The 20,695-nt window shown below is 39.1% G+C and overlaps 1 protein-coding gene and 1 long non-coding RNA gene across 4 annotated transcripts in view; one reads left to right on the top strand and one right to left on the bottom strand.

The window, feature by feature from the left end:
* Positions 1-3,619: 3,619 nt before the first annotated feature.
* LOC134004234 (uncharacterized) lies at positions 3,620-9,280 on the top strand. 2 transcript variants are annotated; one of them, XR_009927835.1, is made up of 4 exons: positions 3,620-5,001; positions 5,956-6,061; positions 8,357-8,522; positions 9,255-9,280. It is a non-coding gene; the product is annotated as an uncharacterized LOC134004234 (long non-coding RNA). The 2 variants fall into 2 exon arrangements; XR_009927834.1 differs by lacking the exon at positions 9,255-9,280 and having other exon boundaries at positions 8,357-8,555.
* LOC134004233 (pleckstrin homology domain-containing family A member 5-like) overlaps positions 5,951-20,695 on the bottom strand; it is a 238,712-nt gene continuing 223,967 nt past the window's right edge. For both annotated transcript variants that reach the window (XM_062443434.1, XM_062443435.1), the window contains 8 exons: positions 19,100-19,232; positions 17,085-17,206; positions 15,401-15,592; positions 15,132-15,287; positions 12,423-12,533; positions 10,895-11,040; positions 9,206-9,372; positions 5,951-6,074 (listed from right to left, as the gene is read on the bottom strand). In XM_062443434.1, coding sequence (XP_062299418.1) covers positions 6,040-6,074; positions 9,206-9,372; positions 10,895-11,040; positions 12,423-12,533; positions 15,132-15,287; positions 15,401-15,592; positions 17,085-17,206; positions 19,100-19,232 — 1,062 coding nt within the window. In that variant the 3' untranslated portion in view covers positions 5,951-6,039. The remainder of the gene's footprint in view (positions 6,075-9,205; positions 9,373-10,894; positions 11,041-12,422; positions 12,534-15,131; positions 15,288-15,400; positions 15,593-17,084; positions 17,207-19,099; positions 19,233-20,695) is intronic.

The raw sequence follows: 20,695 nt of genomic DNA, 5'->3' as shown, positions 1-20,695 counted from the left end.
CACCCACCAAAAGCCTAACTCTGAGTGGATACCCGTAAATATGTGTAAAAAAAATTAAAACTATATAATAAATATCTACATACTTATTTAGTTAAGCTTAAGTTAAAAGGTTCCTGATTCAGCAAATCTACCATCAGCGCCCCTTGCAATTAGTTAAGCCTGCCTCGTGTAAAGTGGATACCTATTGTTTCCCTTTCGTATTCATTATTTTTAACTTTATAGAATATACCATTAAAGCGAATATAAAGATATACTGGACAAAATTAGAAAGAGTTGGGTAAAAGACAGATCCGCTTTTTTAAATTAAAAGACGATTCATCTTCGTGAATGTAGACGATCTTTGGCATTGTGGCCTCGCAGCTCCACGTGTTCCGACAAACAGAAAAATGATCCAACTCAAAAAGTGCTGAAAAGGCACGTTCTTATCCTAGCAAGGTGCATATTCGTGAAGGCACCGGCACTGTTTTCACACCAGTTTAGACTTTAAAACTGTTCGAAAGACATTTTTATGTTAACCTACCACTGACTCTACTCAGCTTATGGATATTCTGAAACGTGCTGACCACAGTGGCCGACTTGTTGCATTGAAATGAGGCCCTGCTCTTGTGCTGCCTGATTTCAGATGCAGAAAAAATTCCATCTTTAGTTAGTAAACAGTTGGTTTTTAAGGCTACAAAATAACTAATACCTCATATTCAGCTGGTTGATTAATTGATAATATTAATAATAGTGGTTGTGATGATTAAAAAATAGAAAATATGCTTATTTATTTGCATGCACATACATCCTTGCAAAAGAATAAGTTAGCTTTTTGCAGGGTGCCAATTTTTTTACTGATTGATTTAATAATTAAATGTGGATTCATGATATGGATTGATCATTTTGGTTGATCGGTAGCTGTTCACGTGTTATCCACAGCAGTATAGTTGTCCATGTTAAGCATGAAAGTTCATCATCTCAATGTCCACTTAGGCCTACTATCTTTTTCCAGAGCTTTCAATTAGAGCTGAAAGCATTCGTCCATTATTTATCAGTGTAGCAATCTAGCAGATGTGTGAATGGTGCAGATTGCTGGTCCATCGGTTGCACTGTCACCCATTTGACATGACTCAGCTCTGCATCTGTTTACACAAACAAATACCTCATCTTGTAGATGGAACATTTGACTGTTTAGCCTAAGTCAACCACTGTGGTTATAATCCTACATGTTTGACAGAGTCATACTATATCCTTTTTTTAACCTTCAGTACTAAATATTCACTTCTCATTGGGTTCCCATCTGAAATAGAAAAATCCCACCACTTGTATCCTTAACCTGTAATGATGATTCATAAGAAGAAATATACAGTATCTAAGGTTTGGACTGGCCTTCCTATTCACTTGACTAAGAAAGTGTGTAAACTTTTGACTGATACTATATTCACTTTAAGCAAACACAAGCCAAAAAGACTGGGATCCACAGGTTTAGTCCAAGCATATCAGATAAAAAGACAGATTAGAGAACTAGACTTTAAATAACATGCAGACAGCAATAAGAAAAATCAGCTACAAGCATGTTTTTAAGAACATCAACATTTATTTCACATGATATAAAACAGATGGGGTATGAACTTTTTGCATATTGACCCTAATAATATTAATAATAACCTCTTATAGTTATAATATTCGCTCTTCTTCTTTTCAGTGTGTACATAAATTATGTTATCTTTTCTTTTTTTTTTCTTTTTTAAATTTTTTTTTCTTTTTCTTTTTTTACAGTTTATACATCTCTTTTAAATTTCTTTTATGTCCTGGAGATCCAAAGTCCTACTTATTGCTTCGTACATGTGCTATTCTCTGATTCTCCTCCACCTAGAACAGATTCAAACCCAAATCGTCTGATCTGCTGCATGTCTCCAGCCTCTTTACTGTATATCTTCTAGGTAATGTAAACCAAAGGCAGAAAAAAACAAGAGACACAACTGAAAAAAGCAGACGGGGAAATCCAAAAAAACATTCACATACTGTGTGTTTCGTCCAACGGAGGTTCAGACGTCTGCTCAACATAAATAAATCGCAACTTCTGCAAAATAGTTTGTTCTGTCCAAAAAAAAGGGAAAAAACAGCAGCATGAAGTGGCACCTTGTTGAAGTAGAAATCTGCTTTATTTTCATATATACTTTTATATATTTATATATGTATATCCAATGAAGGACAATCTATTATGTTGCAGGTGCAAAAGGGAGTGAAAATATAGCGATAAGGGAGCCTTCGTTCTCAAATCAAAACACAAATAATCAAAAATCAGAGCAGGGTTAAAATAGAAGAGCATCGGCGGTCACTTTGGGGTTAAAGTAAAGCACTGCATGTGTGTGAGTTTTGGTGCTTAGCCCATCTGCGGTGAGACATCTCAAGTGCTCCTATATACAGCTGTACACTCACCTCCAGCAGTATTTGCATCTCAGTAACAGCTAATATCCCTCCTCCAGATCAGTAGAATATTCTAATTATAATATGTTATAATGTTAAGATGACTTTAATACTTAGTAAGGTATCAAACGTTCTGTATATTGACATGTGTGTATGTATTTGGCAACACAAAGTCTATGGAGTTATATCACCCCCAAAACATGTCGTACATAGAGTTGTGAAATGGTTTAATTCTGTATATTTATAGTGTCTTTTCAGAGAGTAGTGTGGCCACGCAAAGAGGATTTTGGATTAGAATACACTGCATGCACAATTATTAGACAATTAATTCATTTTGTATTCTTCAGGATTCATTTGTATTGTTGAAAGAATGAAAAAGCTCTCATTCAATCCAAAAAGTTATTGAGCCTTAATTCTGAATCCTGTCTTTCTTAGTTGAATATACAATTGTGCACAATTATTACGCAACTATTAGTGTGCAGAATTATTAGGCAACTACATTACAAAAATAAATATTCCCAACTTTTTTTTACTTTTAGAGTAAGTCTAACAAATAAATAACATAAAATGACATTAAATAAAACATTTTGGCCTTCTGAAAATATTCAGTGACCATTAAAAGACACCGTTTTTGGCCATGAGCGTTCCATCCATGGAGTCTGTTAGTTTTATGTTCTGTTCGCGATCAACTTTCGCTGAAGCGGCAACCACAGCCTGAAGCAGCAACCACAGCCTCCGAAATGCGAAATGCTACTCAAAGAGGTGTTTTGTCTTCCCTCGCTATAAATCTCATGTTTGAGAAGGGCCCACGTGTTCTCAATAGGATTTAAATCATGTGAGGAAGGGAGCCAGGTTCTTATTTGGGTATCTTTGAGGCCTTTACTGGCTAGCCGAGCAGTGGACTACTTGGATGCATGTGATGGCCTCCATAAGGATAATGACCTTCTTAATGTTGAGGACTTCTTCCTGTACCAGTACTTGAAGAAAGAATCTTCCAGAAAACTGGCAGTAGGTTTGGGAGTTGGTTTTCAGTTCATCTTCAACCTGAAGAGGTCCAACTAGCCCACGCTAGTACCCCTCCTTCACTTTGCTGGCACTTGATTGAAGTGGTGACCTGTGTCCATTAGTGATCCAGCCCCAGGCCCATCCATCTGGTCCATCAAGAGTCCACTCTCATTTCATCTGTCCTTGAAACATTTGAAAAACCTGTCTTCAGCAATCTGTTGGCCCAATCTTGATGCTTCAACCTGTGAATCATGTTTCAGCCTTCTTTACCATGTCCATGTCTCTGAGCACTTGACACCTTGTACTTGTGGGTACTCCAGTTAGGTTGCAGTTTGGGAACCTGGTAACTGGAGGAAGATGTGTTCCCGGTAGCTTCGTGTTTAATTCTTCTCAAGTGTTTTGCAGTTCATTCGCACCGCCACCTTCTGCATTTATTTGCGACCCCGTTGACTATTCGCAACGAAACATTTGATTGTCCGGTGGTCACGCTTCAGTAGTTAAGCTGTTTCAAGAGTGCTGCATCTGTCTGAAAGGTATTTTACAATTTTTGGCATTTACAATTTTACCTGAGGTAATGACGCTGCCTAATAATCATGCATACCTCATTATAAGGTGTTAATCACTTTAGGCCACAGCTTTTCTCATTACACAAATATATATCAGCTGACAATGATTAAATCCAATGAGCGTTCGAGGTTTGGAGTTGGAAAATGTGCGTAGAAATAATAAAAATATATATATATCACTTGCTTAATAATTGTGCACACAGTTTAATTTGGTGATATTAGACAATGTGCTAGCTGACTAGATGGGAGAGTCTGACAGACGAACAGAAAAGGATTATCTGTCCACTGTTAACTACTTTTTACACACCGTGACTGGATAAACGCCCACAAATTCTAACATGCTACACTGAGTTTATATTGTGGCCAGCATCCAGACTAGCTAGCCTTTGAGTCAAATTCTTTTCTTCTACAATGTGTGTTGTAGCAATTGACTACCTCGTCCCATTCCATGTGCCAAAAAAACCTCTAAAGAGACGCAACTAGGGTGCAGATTCTTGAGTTTCCTACACTGTCTATAGTATAAACCCAGCATCCATGCTGAGTGAAATAATTTCGGACACTATTATTTTTTTGGTTCTTACTCAAAGCTCATAGCTGAGGGTTGAAACCTTCAGCTCTTCTCTACAAAAGTTTGGTGTAACCCCTCTGACAATCTCAGGATCCACCTTCCCCTCACTTGTGAACAAGACCCTGAGATACTACATCTCCTTCGCTTGGGACAGTGACTCTCTCCTAACCCGCACTGAGCAAAACACCATTTTTCGGCAAAGTACCATGGACTCACTTCGTCACACTATCCACCAGTCTGGCTGCTTTGAGAGAATCTATCCATAAAAACCAATCACAAACAGGATGGGTGACAAGGAGCAACCCTGACCGAGCTCAATGCCTTCTCCTGCAAATATGATCTAAATACATCAGGAAAAGTATCTGCCACTGTTGATTTACCCTTCAGCAAGACAGCTAAAGGTGTCTCCACACCTGGTCCAAACTTACATGCAGGGTATTTGCACAAAACCAAGTACGTATGTTGGTAAATCCTTGTTTCTTATTGTACTTGAGTTGTTTCTTTTAAAATGTTACTGTCAGAAGTGAGCATTTTTACACAACTCACCATCATGTATTGATCAGAAAACTATCATATTGATCTATGCAGTAGTTATGCACATTTGATCATTTTTTCAGATTTCTGCATCAAAACTGCAGTTGCTGTCCCAACTACTCAGTGGCATGCAGACTGTGGTTGTACTGGGCAGCCTTGACGTGTCACGTGTTAGTGACTTAGCGTGGTTTTCTTGCCAAACTACATCTGTGCTCAGTCATATACCATCAATAAATATTTAAAACTCTAAAAACTCTCTGAACTTCTCTGCTCATCAAAACTGACACAATGCTGGCTGAAACAGCCAGCACTAACAGACACTCCTCATTAAACACTCACCTCTGTCAGAGACTGTAGCGATGACAATCACTATAAGGTGAAGTTAAAGTAATCAAAGAAACAACTTTTCCCTCAGTCGACCCCCTCTTTTTCAATATTGGACCTCAATAACAACTGTCTTATTAGTATTGAACAGCTGAAAACTAATTTGGACCCAAAATTGTGTTAAAATTTCACATATTTTACAACTCTCCAGACTTCTTAGTACATTTCCGGGCTTCCTCAGGTGTATGTCATCTATGAGATTAACATCATTTGTAAAATCTTTGTGACTCAACCATTTCACAACCTCATTATTATGCAGAAATGTTTTGGGACAAATATAACTGTACAGGATAATATTTTGCTCAGGGACATATCAGTATGGACAGATCTAACAGGTGCTAAAGATACAGTACATCTGCCTTTCTCTCTGTCTGGATGTGATGGCTGCCCGTCTTGTGTGTTGGTCAGTCTGTTTGCAGGGCTGTCATCCTCTCAGTCTCCTCGTGGGCATGTAACAGTAGTATCAAAGTAGTTCTGTTGTAAACGCAGGAAGCCGTGGAGCATGCTCTGTGCAGGCTGGCTACATTTGGGCTCTACGGGACGCCGTTGTTGGATGGCGAGGCCGGGCGTCGCTCACGTGTCGCTGCTCACCAAGGTGAACGTCTGGGCTGCAGGGTGGGGAAGAAGAAGAGAGGAAGAAATGGAAATGAGTGCGTTAGTCACTGAGATGATGATGATTCTTGGTGATGAATGCAAATTATATTGGTGATGTTAGGTTTTTACTTGTTTTTTCCCTGCTTTGCTCTTCTTTTGAGGCGGTAAATGGACTATACTTATATAGCGCTTTTCTAGTCTTTCAACCACTCAAAGTGCTTTTACGCTACATGTCACATTAACACACACTTTCATACACTGTAGGCGCAGCCATCGGGAGAAATTCGAGGTTAAGTATCTTGCCCGAGGACACATCAACATGTGGACTGGAGGAGCTAGGACTCCAACTGCGGATCTTCCGATTGATGGGGCGACCCGCTCTACCTCCTGAACCACGGCCTCCGAAATTAGACTGCTTTGAAAGGAACGAGATGCCATATTTTTAAGGTTTCAATTGTGTACCATACATTGTACCTGTATTATTTAATCACAATAACCAAAAGATGGGAGTCCTGTCTATTTCTACATATATTAAATGTTCTTATTTTTGCAACTTTTCTTAGCATTAGCAGTTTGTGAAAGCTCTACATAGCTGGAACCTTGTGTGTGGAACAGAGGCTGGTAAATGAATCTGTATGTCAAGATCTAAGGGCGTGTATAACTGATTTTTATAGTAGATTTTGAAAATACAATGAATGAACCCTGAATTAAGGGTCACCTGCTTTCAGGTTTTCTGTAGTTTTGCCAGTCTTTGAGAACATGAGTGTTAACATGTGTTGACACATGGAAAGCCCACATGGACTTGTTCAATCAGGCATGATAGATAGTAGAGTGAACTTTGTATTAATTCATATAGTTGACATTTTAAGCCTGCACTTAATTAAGTCCAATGTTCACTCTTCACTTCCTGTTAGCTCTGATTTAGTCTTTACCAACTCCTGAGAACAATATCTTGCTCTTTAGCTAGCTAGCTCCGAGCTGGTTGCTACTTTGTCTTGTCTGGTGTTTAGTAGGTTTATCAGAACTTTTTCATAGCCGTAAGACTGAACCAAAAACAGTAAAGTTGTGAGAGGTAAAACCACAACAACGAGCTTAAAAGCTGCTGAAATGCTGAGCGGAACTGCAGAGTTGGTAATAGTTCTATGCAAGCGTATTACTACGAGCATCAACTTTGATATACACCTACTCATTTGATCTATTGTTGATATAAAAGTATTAATTTTAGCAGCTTTAACAATACTTTTTTGACAGCAGAAAGCATTTTGGCAGCACAAACCTGCTGAGACTTAGCCAATCTCCACCTTGCTGCGTCACAAAGACAGAACCTGACACTTTAATTCTAACTCAAGCTGAGTGTCAGACCTTTCGTACTTCTCCTTAAAATTTAATCATGTCTCTGTTGATACCCAAGGCAAGAAATAATAATCACTGAATGTCTCAGCCTATCTTCTCAGATCCCAACATTTGAAAATATGTGTAGTTTTCTCATTGAACCACTAGAGTGTGCTGCATGCTCAGCTGAGGCCTACGAGCAGATGTTGTCCATGTATATGCTCACAGAAGGAATTTGACAAGGAGTTTTGTACTCAAATCTATTTCTTTCTCCCATTCAGCAATGTCATGAATACAATTATAATTCCACATTATTGAGGTATACTTGCATCAATGACTCAAAACACAATAACCCATCAATCCATCCATTATCAGCTGCTTATCCAGGACCAGGTCGTGATGGCATCAGAGTAAGTAGTAAGGAAACAGAGACATCCTTCACCCTGGCAACACCCTTCAGCTCCTCCTGGGGGACCCCAAAGCATTCCAAGGCAAGAATAAACATATGTTATCTCTCTAGTGTATTCTGGGTCTGCCCCGGAGATTCGTACCAGTTGGACAAGCGTGGAACGCCTCCACAGGGAGGTGTCCAGGAGGCATTCTGACCAGGTGCCCAATAGGAAGATTCCATCCAGTCCACATATTGAGCAAGATAGGCAAGGTTAGCCTCCCTCCTGATAGGCAGGTTGGCAACCTTTGTGGTAGCCCCTCCCATCAGTGTGTGAATGGGTGAATGTGACATTTTGTGTAAAAGCGCTTTGAGTGGTCAAAAAAGACTAGAAAAGAGCTATATAAGTACAGTCTAGTTAGCATTTGCCGTTCTAATAGATGAGGGAGAAAGAAGTCTCAACAGTCAACATAAAGTAAGATATGTTTGAAACATGCTGCAAATGGCTTTCCTGACTTGTCTGATTTGTCTTAAGTAAACTTCACACACATTTGTGATGTGCATTAAACTCCTCAGGAGCAGCTGCTGTGTGGGCGAGGAGGATGGAAAAAGGAGACAAGCTGAGGTCTCCTGCAGGCACGCAGCAGGGATTCACCTTCCTGACACTTCACAGGGAGCTTTTCTTATACTGACACTATGAAAGGAGGAAGGCACTGACGCACACACACCTGGGAGCTGCTTGGTATGATTTATGCTATTGGACACAAACAAACAAAACAATAACAGCAGGTGGCAATTAAGCTTCAAATGAATAGTTCCAACATTTTGGAAACTATGTGTATTTGCTTTCTTTCTAAGAGTGAGATGAGACTGATATCAAGCTACTCCTGGACTAACTAGAAGTGAGGGGAAACAGAAACAGCTAGCCTGGATCTGTCCAAAGTTAAAAAAAAAATACACTTCCCAAAATGCTTCCCATTTAAAAGCATTGGTGTCCCAGAGCTTCCATACAGGATAGAACATTTTAATTTCTAAGAGCTTTCTCCTCTACGCTATGCACTTCTCCTTATTCTACATGGCCTAAAATAGCTAAATCTATAAAGAAATGTATCTAAAAAACATTGTTATTAGTCCTATCAGATACAACTGTGTGCAGGGCTATAATTAGGATTTTACTTTTGGAGTCCAAATTCCACCCCCAGCAGAAGCTCCACCAACCTTCACTTTTGACTAGCTGGTAAACAAACTCAATTTACATTAAGTTAAAAAAAAAGAACTGTCCAATTCTGTTTTCTGTACTGATATATGTCAGTATACATTATGGTAAAACCTACACAGCCAGGTATGTTGTTCTAGTAGAGGATACAAATAATACATACATTTATATATTCATTTATAACTATGAAGGCTATGATGTGCACTTACAAGCCAACATGTTGTTGTTGTTGTTGTGTTTCTTGTCGTCTGATGTTAGCTGGTTGTAGGATTCCAGGCTCTTCTCCAGCTTCTCCTCTCTGGTGGTTTGTTGCGTCACGTCCGCCTCCTCCTCCTTAGGCTCTGGGCTCGGTGTCTCGGGCTCAGGAGTCTGGAAGCTACGATCGAAAAACATCACACTCTGACATGAAAACTTGACATGAAAAGCGAGTATCTTCATTTTTTTTGATTGTATTTTGCATGCTTGGGATCATTTGTTCCCCACTATTCACTACTTAGTAAGTCATCTGCAATTTCAAAAATGAATCTATTAGAGCCTGATATGGGGTTTTTGAAACTGATATTGATACCAATTTTAGAGTGGAAATTATATAATGAAATTTATAATGAATTTTTGAACTGGAATGAAAATAGACCTTCTCTATGTGGATTGTTCAATGATTTTTGCACTGATATGAAGCTGCTTTATTAAACAAGTAACTAATGAAGTATATTCAACATTGTGAAGCATTTCTAGAAATGAACTCACAGTACTGTACAGTATCAGCCATTATTTCAATTGATTGAACTCCAATCAGAAATGCATTTTCTCTTGTTTATCAATAAATGTCATTATCAATATTTTACCATTCATGTATAGCTATAACTACTGTGGAGACGCAGCTTGACTCCAAATCTGCACAACCATGAGCTCTGATGCTGACTCCGGCCCTCATGCTGACAGAGCTGACAGTATTTCAAACAATGGAATTGAAGCGCGCTCTGCTGGACAAACTACGTAATGACACCATGTTTAAATTTCTGCATTATACGTTCTGTAAAAAAGTTTTCATATCGGCGCATTTCGGAAAACATATACGCCGATACTGATATATCTGTGAAAAGCTCATATCGGACGATAATATCGGACACTAGAATCGATACACATCCGAGGACGAATACAAATCCACTCACTAGTGTATTAATGAGGCAGACACAGATGTAGCAATGATTCACTTTTCTAGTCCATATCTCTCATCGTAGATCAATGCACATAAATCACTTACAGCACCTTGAACATGACCATGTTCACAGTGGTCAAAAAAACATAAGTACACCTATTTACCATATAAAACAACTATGTGATCAATATAGCACAAACTCAAAAGTCACATTTGTCTGGAAAAAAAATGGTCCCAGTAGTTAATTTAAACTCTTGTAGTGTAAGATTTTGACAGTCATTGTTAACCCAGGGACATATTAAAGTAATTCATAGTTTTGTTTTTACAATAGATCAGATGACTTTGTGTCATGTGAAAGGGGGGCACTTGTATTGACACACATACAAAGAACTTTGCAGTTCCCTGACTCTAAAAGAGCTTTTAGGCTCTTGTAGCTTATTGTTTTAGTTTTCTGCCCCAGAAAATCTAAATTAGCAGAGCTATAAAGCCTCAAGAGGCCAAAACAGTTATATAATGCAGTTGTAAATTGAACTGTGTGTTGGGGCATGTTTGCTTTGATTGACATGTTTCTCAGTCTATCACAGTCTGCTCTGCTGCCTTTAATCCCTTTAACCAAATTTGGATTTTCTGGAGCTCTCCTCTCTGATTTCCTTCGGGTGATGTCACTATTAACTGGAGTCATTAGAGTTTTGGGACCTAGAATTGAGTCACGCGCCAGCTAACGCACACACACACACACCTGTTTTCAGTGGTGGTGTTTGTAGGTGAGCTGGTCAGATCTTGCTCTCTGCTTTCATCATCCTCAAAGGGCTGAAGGTTTACGAGCGCTACACGCTGAGGCTCCGTGCCCAGGTCCAGAATCACTACCCTCTGGCTTTCACACAGCTGAAACACACACACACACACACACAAAATACACAAATTAAAAATCGATAAAAAAAGATTAGCGTGCTTTGCATTGCTGTGATTAAACAAAGTGTTGAGAATTGCTCATTAAGACCAGTATTTGTACAGATTTGTACAGAACTACTCAGGTCTCTTTATTTAAAGCTGTAACCCCTTTTCTGCTTAGCAATGTGGATTTAGTCTCTAAATGTGCTGTCAGTATTATAAACTGCAGTGCAAGACTTTTATTATGTCAGTAAGACTTAAATTGTGTGCCGTCACATCCTGTTAAGTGCTTAAGATGACAATTTTAGAGCTTGAAATAACGAAATAAATAATGAATCAAATTCTATCAGCACACAGGAAATAAAAAAGTTAATTAACAGTACTTGAGATTTTTTAATGAAGAAGTGAATTTTGTACATTCACTGCTGAGGAATGAGGATGTTCTACACAGAACTCTGGGGTGGCATCCCACTGGAGAGCAGCCCAGACCCAGCTCCCAGTCCTGGCTGAATCCAGCAGATAAACCCCTTAAAGCCAACCTGGCTTCCTCCACATTTCCATAAATCCTCTGTTATTGTCCAGATTACACTCGGAGATGTTACGGCCTCAGTGGCCGATTAGCTGCTTTGTGGCAGACGGGGCCGGGTTTACGGATGGTGAATTTAACATCGAGAGCTGAGAAGCGTGTAAGGAATGTTTTGATTGTCTCCTCCACCTGCTGAATCCTGCAGCCTCGTCACACTGCAGGAAGTACCCATTTACTCCCAGCTGAAATCCACAAGGACACATACAGTTTATGCCTCTATGTCTGTTGGGAATTTTACATGTGGGAATGTTGACAGTCCCTCAGGGATCAATACTGGGTCCTCACATGTTATCATAATTAGATGACACGCAGTTATACCTATCCCTACTGACTGAATGCATCACTGAGTTACATCTGGATGGCAAACAACATCTTAGAGCTTAACAAAAACTAAACTTAGATATTCAGCATGAAGATATTCAGCATGAAGGTAGCAGAGCACTTAATCTATCAATCTTTATTTATAAAGCACCAAATCACAACAAAAGTTATCTCAAGGCACTTTACACATAAAGCAGGTCTAGACTGTACTCTTTAATTTAATTTAAAGAGATCCAACATTCCCACATGAGCAGCACTTTTTGACAGTGGCAAAAACAAACTCCCTTTAAACAGGAAGAAACCTCAGGCAGAACCAGGCTCTAGGTGGACAATCATCTGCCTCGACCGGTTTGGATTGGGAGAATCAAGCTTAACCGATATCGACGAAAATGAACCGACTCTGTGGGGACCGATCGAATTATAACAAGTCTATGTGTCCACTGTGACTGCGCAGTCTCCTCTACAGTACCTCATCGTCTATGCTGTTGGACTCCTTCACATTCTGCAGGGTCACGTCCCTCCTGTCCTGCTGCGCTGACTCACACTTGTCCTTTTTCACCTCCTCCGCTCTCTGCGCCTCCTGTAGATTGAAACAGAATCATGTCATAAACTGTTAGGACCAGTCATCAGAGAAGAACAAAAAAGAAAAAACAAGTGTGTATGTGTGTGTGTTATTAATCAGAGTAAGTGACAAAGCAAGTTGGAGCCACTCCTGTGAACTCTGTGAACTGCATACAGCAGAATACACCTACATCATGTTGTAGAAAGGGTGGAGAAAGAAACAAGGAAAATGGAATAAAATAAAGTAAAACATAGCAAACCTGTTTCAGCAGAAAAAGACAAAATGATCTTCCTTGGTTTCAGTCCATCAATCAATCAAACTTTATTTATATAGCACGTAACTAAGTTAAACTAGATTAAAAAGGCAAAAATAAAAGTAAAATAAAAGATTAAGTTTAATAAAAGCTGGACTAACACTATACACATTAAAATAGGTTCCTACTACTATACTGGTTTGGGTGATAAACATAAACATAAATAACTTGAAAGTGTGGCTCATAAAGGGTTAATAGATCATCTTATTCAGGCCAAGTGATGAAGATGATTATATAGTGTTAAAACAGGTTACCAGAGTAACTATTGAATGAATACTGGAGACATAGTTTAGTTTCATATCACAGCAGTCTTAGTTTAGGTTACAGTTTTTGCCACTGGAGTGAAAACTACCTCACACAGGAAATTAAAAAAATGGCTATATTGTAGCAGTGTAAGAAAACTGATTGGGGAATAAAAAAAAGGTCCAGCCTACCACTAATACAACCAATCATATGACAGCTGGATTGTTGATTGATCAGCTGTGACCTCAAACTGCACGTTAAATGACAACCTGACTGGCAGTGGGGAATGGACTTAATCCTAACAGTGTCTGCTATGATTAAATAATATAGTTTAAGCTTTGGATGTAGATATGACTGTGCAGGCTGTGAAAATACTGATATCATTAGGGATAAGATTAGTGATTAGTATTTAGACTTAGTAAAACCAGCTGATGTAGACCAGGCAGAGTGTTCTTTTCTATATTATACTGTGATTTTTAAGACACTGTGTTTGTTGTGTGCTTAATAAGATAATATTGTTGGAAGAACAGTAATTGGCTGGTAGGGTTGGCCTGTAGAGAGTTATCCTGAGAGGACTTCTGTTGTGAGTTGGCACTATACAAATAAAGATTAAATAATAAAGGTTAAAGAAGGTGACAATCTTGATGTGTTCACGTTACGAAGTAATCCACCGTTACTCTTTACTATTTGAAAAATATTTAAAGGGCCAATGCAACACATACAATGCAGCTTTCCACTTGCCAAAAAAGTTATTCCAGCTCCTAATTTGGGACTTCAAATCACTCATCAGAGTTATATTTTTAAGATGATACCTTACCCAGTACTTTTTACTAGTTGAAATATGTGTAAAGGGCAAATGCAACTTGTGTGCTTGCATATATGTGATTGGTCAACAGAGCATCTTGCCTGATGACATCGCCTCATTACAAAAGTAGAGCCTGTTTTTTTCTGAAGGACCTGATGGTTTTTTGCAGGACCCTCCGTGTTGCCACCCCCACTGTGCCTCTATGACTCTGTGTTTTCATGTAGGCTGATGTAGGTCTGAATATGACCTCAGTGTATTTATTTAAGGCTTTTCTGCTATTGTGTACTGTTAAAGTGAAATCTTCTGGGAAGTTTATAGTGTGACCCCATTTGGCATTCTGGGACAACATGAACAGCATGAGTTGAGTTAAATCACAACACAAACAGGGTTATTGACTATGTCTGTTATTATATGTGTTACACCATTTAAGACACAGTGCTTCATTCTGTGCCTGTACAACAAATGCTGTTTTCTACATAATCTGATTAGATAATCTTGTTACATAAAACCAGAATATTTGCTTAACAGTTAATAAAAGGCATACTTTGCATTTTTTTGCTGTGTTTTTAGAACTTTGCTTAAAGAGGACGTATAATGTGCATATCCAGGTCTTTATTTTTGAATCTGGGGCTCTACTTGAATATCTGTGCATGATTTGCAGCTCAAAAAAAGCTTTTATTTATCTTATACTGGCCCTTTACGCAGCACCTCGGTTCAGCCTCTGTATGAAACAGCCCGTTTTTGCTCCTGTCTCTTTAAGCCCCTCTTGAGGAACCTAGTCTGTCCTGATTGGTCAGATTCTGGAAGTTGTGTCACTGGGGCACGGGAGGCTACTTCAATAAACCACAAACTATAACAAACTATAGTAGCAGGATTTCACTACTTTTTCCTTGTTAAAATCGTACATGTTTGAGCTGGAATCTGATCCGAAATAGACTGGATACCATAAACAAGTTACAACACATGGCAAAAGCCTTAGCAACAACCTTAGCAACAAAGGCTACGAAACAGACATTTATGGGCATGTTCGTCTGCAAGGTTGACGCCCTAACTTTTGACTTGCAGGGAGCATTTCTACAATTGTTAACCTCTAGTTTTTTTTTAACTTTGACTATGTTTAGTTTATTATTACCTGAAAAAGTGTGTACAATGTTTGGATGATGCTACAGTTGGAACCGGTTGTCAGAGCAGAGGTTGAAGTTCAGAATGAATTAAAGTGGCTATGACTATGATGTGAGAAAATTTGAATAAAAACCTCATGAACCTGTAGTGCAGTCAGTGCTCTCTCAGTGTGAGTCCCCGCAGCCTCAGCAGTCGACCTGCTCTGCTCAATGTGAGCCACCTTCAGCTGCTGCAGTGCCGCTTCCAGCTCCACAGGGTCTGCACAAGCTCCCTCTGCATGGGCCCGGGTCTGATCACACACATACACACTTGAGTTAACTGATAGTTTAACATGTTTGGCATTTTTTCTTAGTTTAAGAAATATAAAGAAGAAATAGGCTCACACTTATCAAGTGACATTACCTGTACGATAATAAAGGGGTTCTCTTTGTTGAAGGAGGGCGAGCGGGACGGGGTTTCTCTCTTCTTCTCTCGGAGCGATGATGCCTCCTGGTTTCTCCTTATCCTCTCCAGCTGCTCCTCCACGCTCATCCTCGTTCTGCCCACCTCTCGCTCCCCGAATCCTATCTGATCCACTGCGCTTCTGGGACGATCCTACGCAGGAAAAGACTCAATGTTACACTTTCTTTTTCTTTCTTTAAAGGGTGAATCTGTGTTTTTTTGCTTCACTGGCCTTAATATCAGTTAACAGGTCAGTTCTCTTTTGTCCAGATCAGAAGGTATCTCATAAGTAATAGGTCTATTTTGTTCAAGTCTTTCACGCTGTTGAACACTGAGTTTCACTGGCAGAGCTTTAGACTTCTGATGTTTTGCTTTGAGTGATGTTTTTTAATCTCTAGGTGAAGGTTTATGGTCAGGATGCATGCCTCATATCGGTGTAGGTGTAGTGTGGGTGACTGTGGGAGTAACAACCACAGGGGACAGTTACATCAGATCCTGTGTTTGAGTAAATGTGGAGCAGCTTTATCTGTGGTTACAGTGTATCTATATTTTTAACCTAGATGTAACAGAAGGAAAGTCAGAAACAGACTCTAGCAGTTCTCTCATTTCCACAACACGGAGAAAAACCAAGTGTTATGACAAATATTCAATTTTCAGTCTACAGAAATACTGTTTTCATTCACTAATTCATTTCAACTGTGTATAGTTTTTAAAATCAGTGTTAAGCTCCTATCAGTGAAACTGAACACTTTCTGTAGATATTTCATGTTCCAAACTGGAAAGGGAGGAATTATGCCCTTTACTAATCGGAAGATCAGTGGTTTGAGTCCCGGCTCCTCCAGTCCACATGTTGATGTGTCCTTGGGTAAGATACTCCCAAAATACCCCAAACTGCTGTCTGCAGTGTATGTGTGAATTGGTGAATGTGACTTGTAACGTAAAAGCACTTTGAGTGTACAGTCCATTAACCATTAATCAGGGGGCAAAGGGAATTAGAAAATACTTTTGGTATCTTTTTGACTTTTGGTCCCTTATAAAAGAAAAAAAGAAGACAGTATATATGACAGAGGGACAGAGGGGACAGAGGGAATCAGAAATAAAGGCCTGTCTTTAATATAAACCTGCTCCAAATAACGGCCTGGTTCTCTATAGTGTTGAGGTACATTAAGTCCCCAGCCTGTATTTAGGAATTTACACATTCATTTCAATCGCAATGTTAATGTTAATCTTTATTTGATGATTACAGCCATAATTACATAAATACAACATAACAAATACAAAGGCCCTTTTTGGTATCTTATGAAAGAAAACTTCCTGCTCTGAGATGTAAAGAAAAGCAGTGGACCTAAAAGGGGAAGTCAACTGTCAGGTAACACTCTCAAACATTCAATATATGCAGAAATTGTTCCTACAGCAAGTAAGCTGTGTGATGTGAATGAGAGTGAAGTGTGATTGTAAATGCAGATGTAATTCCGTCATGGTGGTGCAGATTAAGCATCTCTCAAAGGAATGTGTGCCCGCACAAAAAACTCAACTAAACAGCTTTCCTCCAGGCTGCTTCTGCAACGTTCGCTGAATTGAAATTGGTTCATTTAATCTCAACCTTTTGTTTTTTCTTTATGTTGATGCTTTAGGCAAAACTTACTGATCTGGATTCAGGCTTCTTAGTCTTCCTCAGAGTGACGTAAGAGGCAATGGTGGCGGACTCAGGAGGGCTCATGGGAGACTTCGTTCTGGGAGGAACGATGCCCACCGGGTAGGGGGGCACTGTTGGGGAAAAAGTCAGTGAAAGCTGTCACACGTTAGCAAACAAACACTTCGGTCAGGCTAATTGTTCATGTTCTGGCAGAACATTTAACCACGCTCCATTTCACAAAAGACTCCAAATATGGAAACACAAATGGGACTGTGTAGCAGCAAGTTGTAAGTGTTTTTAATTCAATTAGAATAGAACGAATCAACCTTATTTCTCCCCAAATTCCAAAGACATGTCTTCATGTCTTGTGGAGGTATGCCTGAGAGATGCTTGCTCTTTAATTTAGAATTAAGATGTCATGTATTTTTGTTGTTGTGATTAATAGGTTTAACACTAAAAAACAGCCTCACAAAGAGCCTGAAGGCAGTTATGATTCAGTAGAAGAGTGGAATTGAACCTGACCTCACAACACTTGCTACTGCACGACTGTTGCATCCTCAGTTTTTAGCCATGTTACTTTGGTGCCTACTTTGCTTAATGGATTGAATTGGAATTTTGTCCAGGCCTTCTTGGTCTTCAGAGGGTATGTCCTAATGACTTTGGCGATCCCCTGACTTTTCCTCTAGCAGGAGTATGTCATTTATCCCATGATATATTTCAACATCTACTTGATGGATTGGCACAGAGTCTTGTATAGCCATTCACGGTTACTTGAATCCTAATGACAGTGGCGACCCCCTGCCTTTTCCTCCAGGGCAGGCATGTCCATAAATGGCCATGTGCCTATAAAGTATTCCATAAAGGGCCATGTGCCTGCAGGTTTTTGTTCCAACCAATCAAGAGCACACAATTGGACTAATCAACTGTCTGAGATCAGTTGATTAAATGAGTCCAGCTTGGTGTGCTCCTGCTTGGCTGAAATGAAAACCTGCAGCCATATGAACCTTTATGGAATACTTTGGACACCTCTGCTCTGGGGGTACCAGCAATTTGAAAGTTTTGGATTTGAGTGAAATGTCTCATTACCTATTGGATGGATTGCATAAAATGAATGGTCAAGGTCAGGTCAAAATTTCAATTTGTCCAATACTTTGATTTATGATAAAATACCTGCAAAACTATGCCATTCCTACAAGTCAGAGCTGTAAATGGCGACAGGGTAAACATAATGCTTGCTTAACATCAGCATCTTAGCATTGTCATTGTGAGCATGTTAGCATGCTAACGTTAGCATTTAGCTCAAAACATTGCTGTGCTTAAGTATAGCCTCACAGAGTTGCTAACTTGGCTGTAGAGAACTAATCTTGTTAAAGAGTCATACAACTCTATTTCTAGAAAAAGAGAAGCTAGACAGCCGAGGGTATGAGGGGCTTTGAGTGATAATTCATTCTGAAGGCAGCAATAAGAATGTATCTGCCAACATGTACTCAGGTAGGTCCAATGTGCTAGTTAATCTACTCATGTTTTAAATGTGACAAAAGAACTCAGATCGCTCTGTTTCACTCTAATAATCTTGAAGAGATCTCAACATTAGTGTTCAGGCTCTTTCTGTCTTTCACTGTCGGACTGTGGAATCAGCGAATCAAAGAAAAGGTCAATAGAGACTCAGTCAAAGATAGATAAAAAAAAACACTTAAATGAATGACTGAGTTTATCCAAGCTGAATACAGCTTTCATCCTGAGCCAAGAAGCAATTTAGAAACTTTTAAGAGTCACCTCCCAAGCCTGCAAGCATTGAGTATTTAATACTCAAAGGATTTTGGTGGAGTTTGCCTTTGATATAGTAGGCTTACAATGGAAAACAACTAAATCCAAGTACAATACATGTTTCAGCACTGGACTGAAGAACAAAGGAAATGTAAATGTTCAGAAGTCCTGATAGGAGAACAGTATTCGGGCATTAGTAAAAAGGTGGAATGTTCAAAAAGTGCAAGAACGTGAGTTTTATGTGAGTCTAGAAGTACCTTTGGAGACGGTCTCTTTACTGTCAGCAGCAGTGTCAGTCTTGTCTTTGTCTTCGCCGTTGGCCTCATCCACCTCCTCCTTTACTGTGGTCAGCTCGGGCTCGCTCTTATACAGCCGGTAGTCTGGAGCTTGCTGTTAAGGTGAAGTCAGAGAAGACTCAGAGTCAGAACAGAAACGGTGAGAGTTTTTAGCAGTTCTTTGGTTGCACTATTACATGGACAGTAACATTTTAAAATAACTAAACAATGAACAAGTTGATTCGGATGGCGTCTTCTTGTTCTTGTATCTCCCAAATTTTTCACGAACAGGTGTAACACTTTATTTGAACCCTCCCGATTTATCATAAGTCCTATTCCTATTGATTATTTCTACTCTTCTGTTCAAGACGTAAAAAGACACAAGGACAAATGAAGGTGTTGTAGAGAAGGTGAGCTGTAAGTAAATAACACAGACACACATTTTTGATTTTGCCTTGGTCTTATGTAAAGTACATGTACATGAAATAGCCCGACTTCAGGATGCAAGGTATCCAACTGACAGCCTCTGTGTATCCTCAAAGGAACCGGTGTGTTCTTCATGGTGCTAAAATAGCACAGGCATAAAGGAGTTATGTGGTCACACCAGCCATTTCTAAATTCATGCCTAAGTTAGTGTGTAAGGTTCGTCCTATGTTATTAGTAACTACCATCTAGTATCAAACTAGATCAGATTGCACCATTAAAACTTAAGAGATGTCTTAACGTCTTCGGTAATGTGGAATCATTAATATTCCTGTCCAATCAAAAGTAATAAACTATATAGGACATCACTGTAGCATTACAAGGTATGTTGTGTTATTTTATGGAATGTAAAATATTCCCAGGTTAGATCATTATTAAACAGTAACTTTTGATAAAGTGTTGGGTCAAATATGTTGATATATACCATACCAGTCAAAAGTACTTAAGAAACATCTTCTCATTCAATGTTTTTTCTTTATTTCAAATATTTTATAGCTAACTATGAAATAACAACTATGGAATTATGTAGAAAGCAAAAAAGTGTAAACAAAGCAAAATATGTTTTTTGAATTTCAGATACTTTAAATTTGAGATTCTTGTTCTGCTTTGATGACAGCTTTGCACACTCTTGTCATTCTCTCTATAGTACACTATAGTGCAACCTGTTTTAATTTAGCGATGCATACATTTTTATTTGGTAACAATTATGCTATGTTTGACTTTAAGAACTGTATTCAAGGTAGAAGGCAAGATACACTCAAGAGATGCATGTATAAACCAACCGATAAAACATTAGTCTTATGATGATGATATTCCACATATGAATACATGTACCAGGACAGGCCAGTACAAGACACTGTAGGAGAGTGACAATGATGTCTGGATGGAAGATGGATTGAAGGGAAGAAAGAAAAAAAAAAACACTGAAATAAATAAAATGTGTTTAATGGCACATGTTGAGGAAATGGGTCACTTCAGCTTGTCAAGTTGAAAGGTGAAAATGATGAGAATTCATGTCAATGTGGTTATGTCCTCTGAAATGAAGTAGTTCGGATGCAGAGGCTCGAGCTTGCTGATCGATGGTGGATCACAGCG

The sequence above is a fragment of the Scomber scombrus genome, chromosome 22 (genome assembly GCF_963691925.1).
Source record: "Scomber scombrus chromosome 22, fScoSco1.1, whole genome shotgun sequence".
NCBI classification, from domain to species: Eukaryota; Metazoa; Chordata; class Actinopteri; order Scombriformes; family Scombridae; genus Scomber; species Scomber scombrus.
Note: the sequence above shows the minus strand (reverse complement) of the source record. Positions and strands in the feature narration are given on the sequence as shown.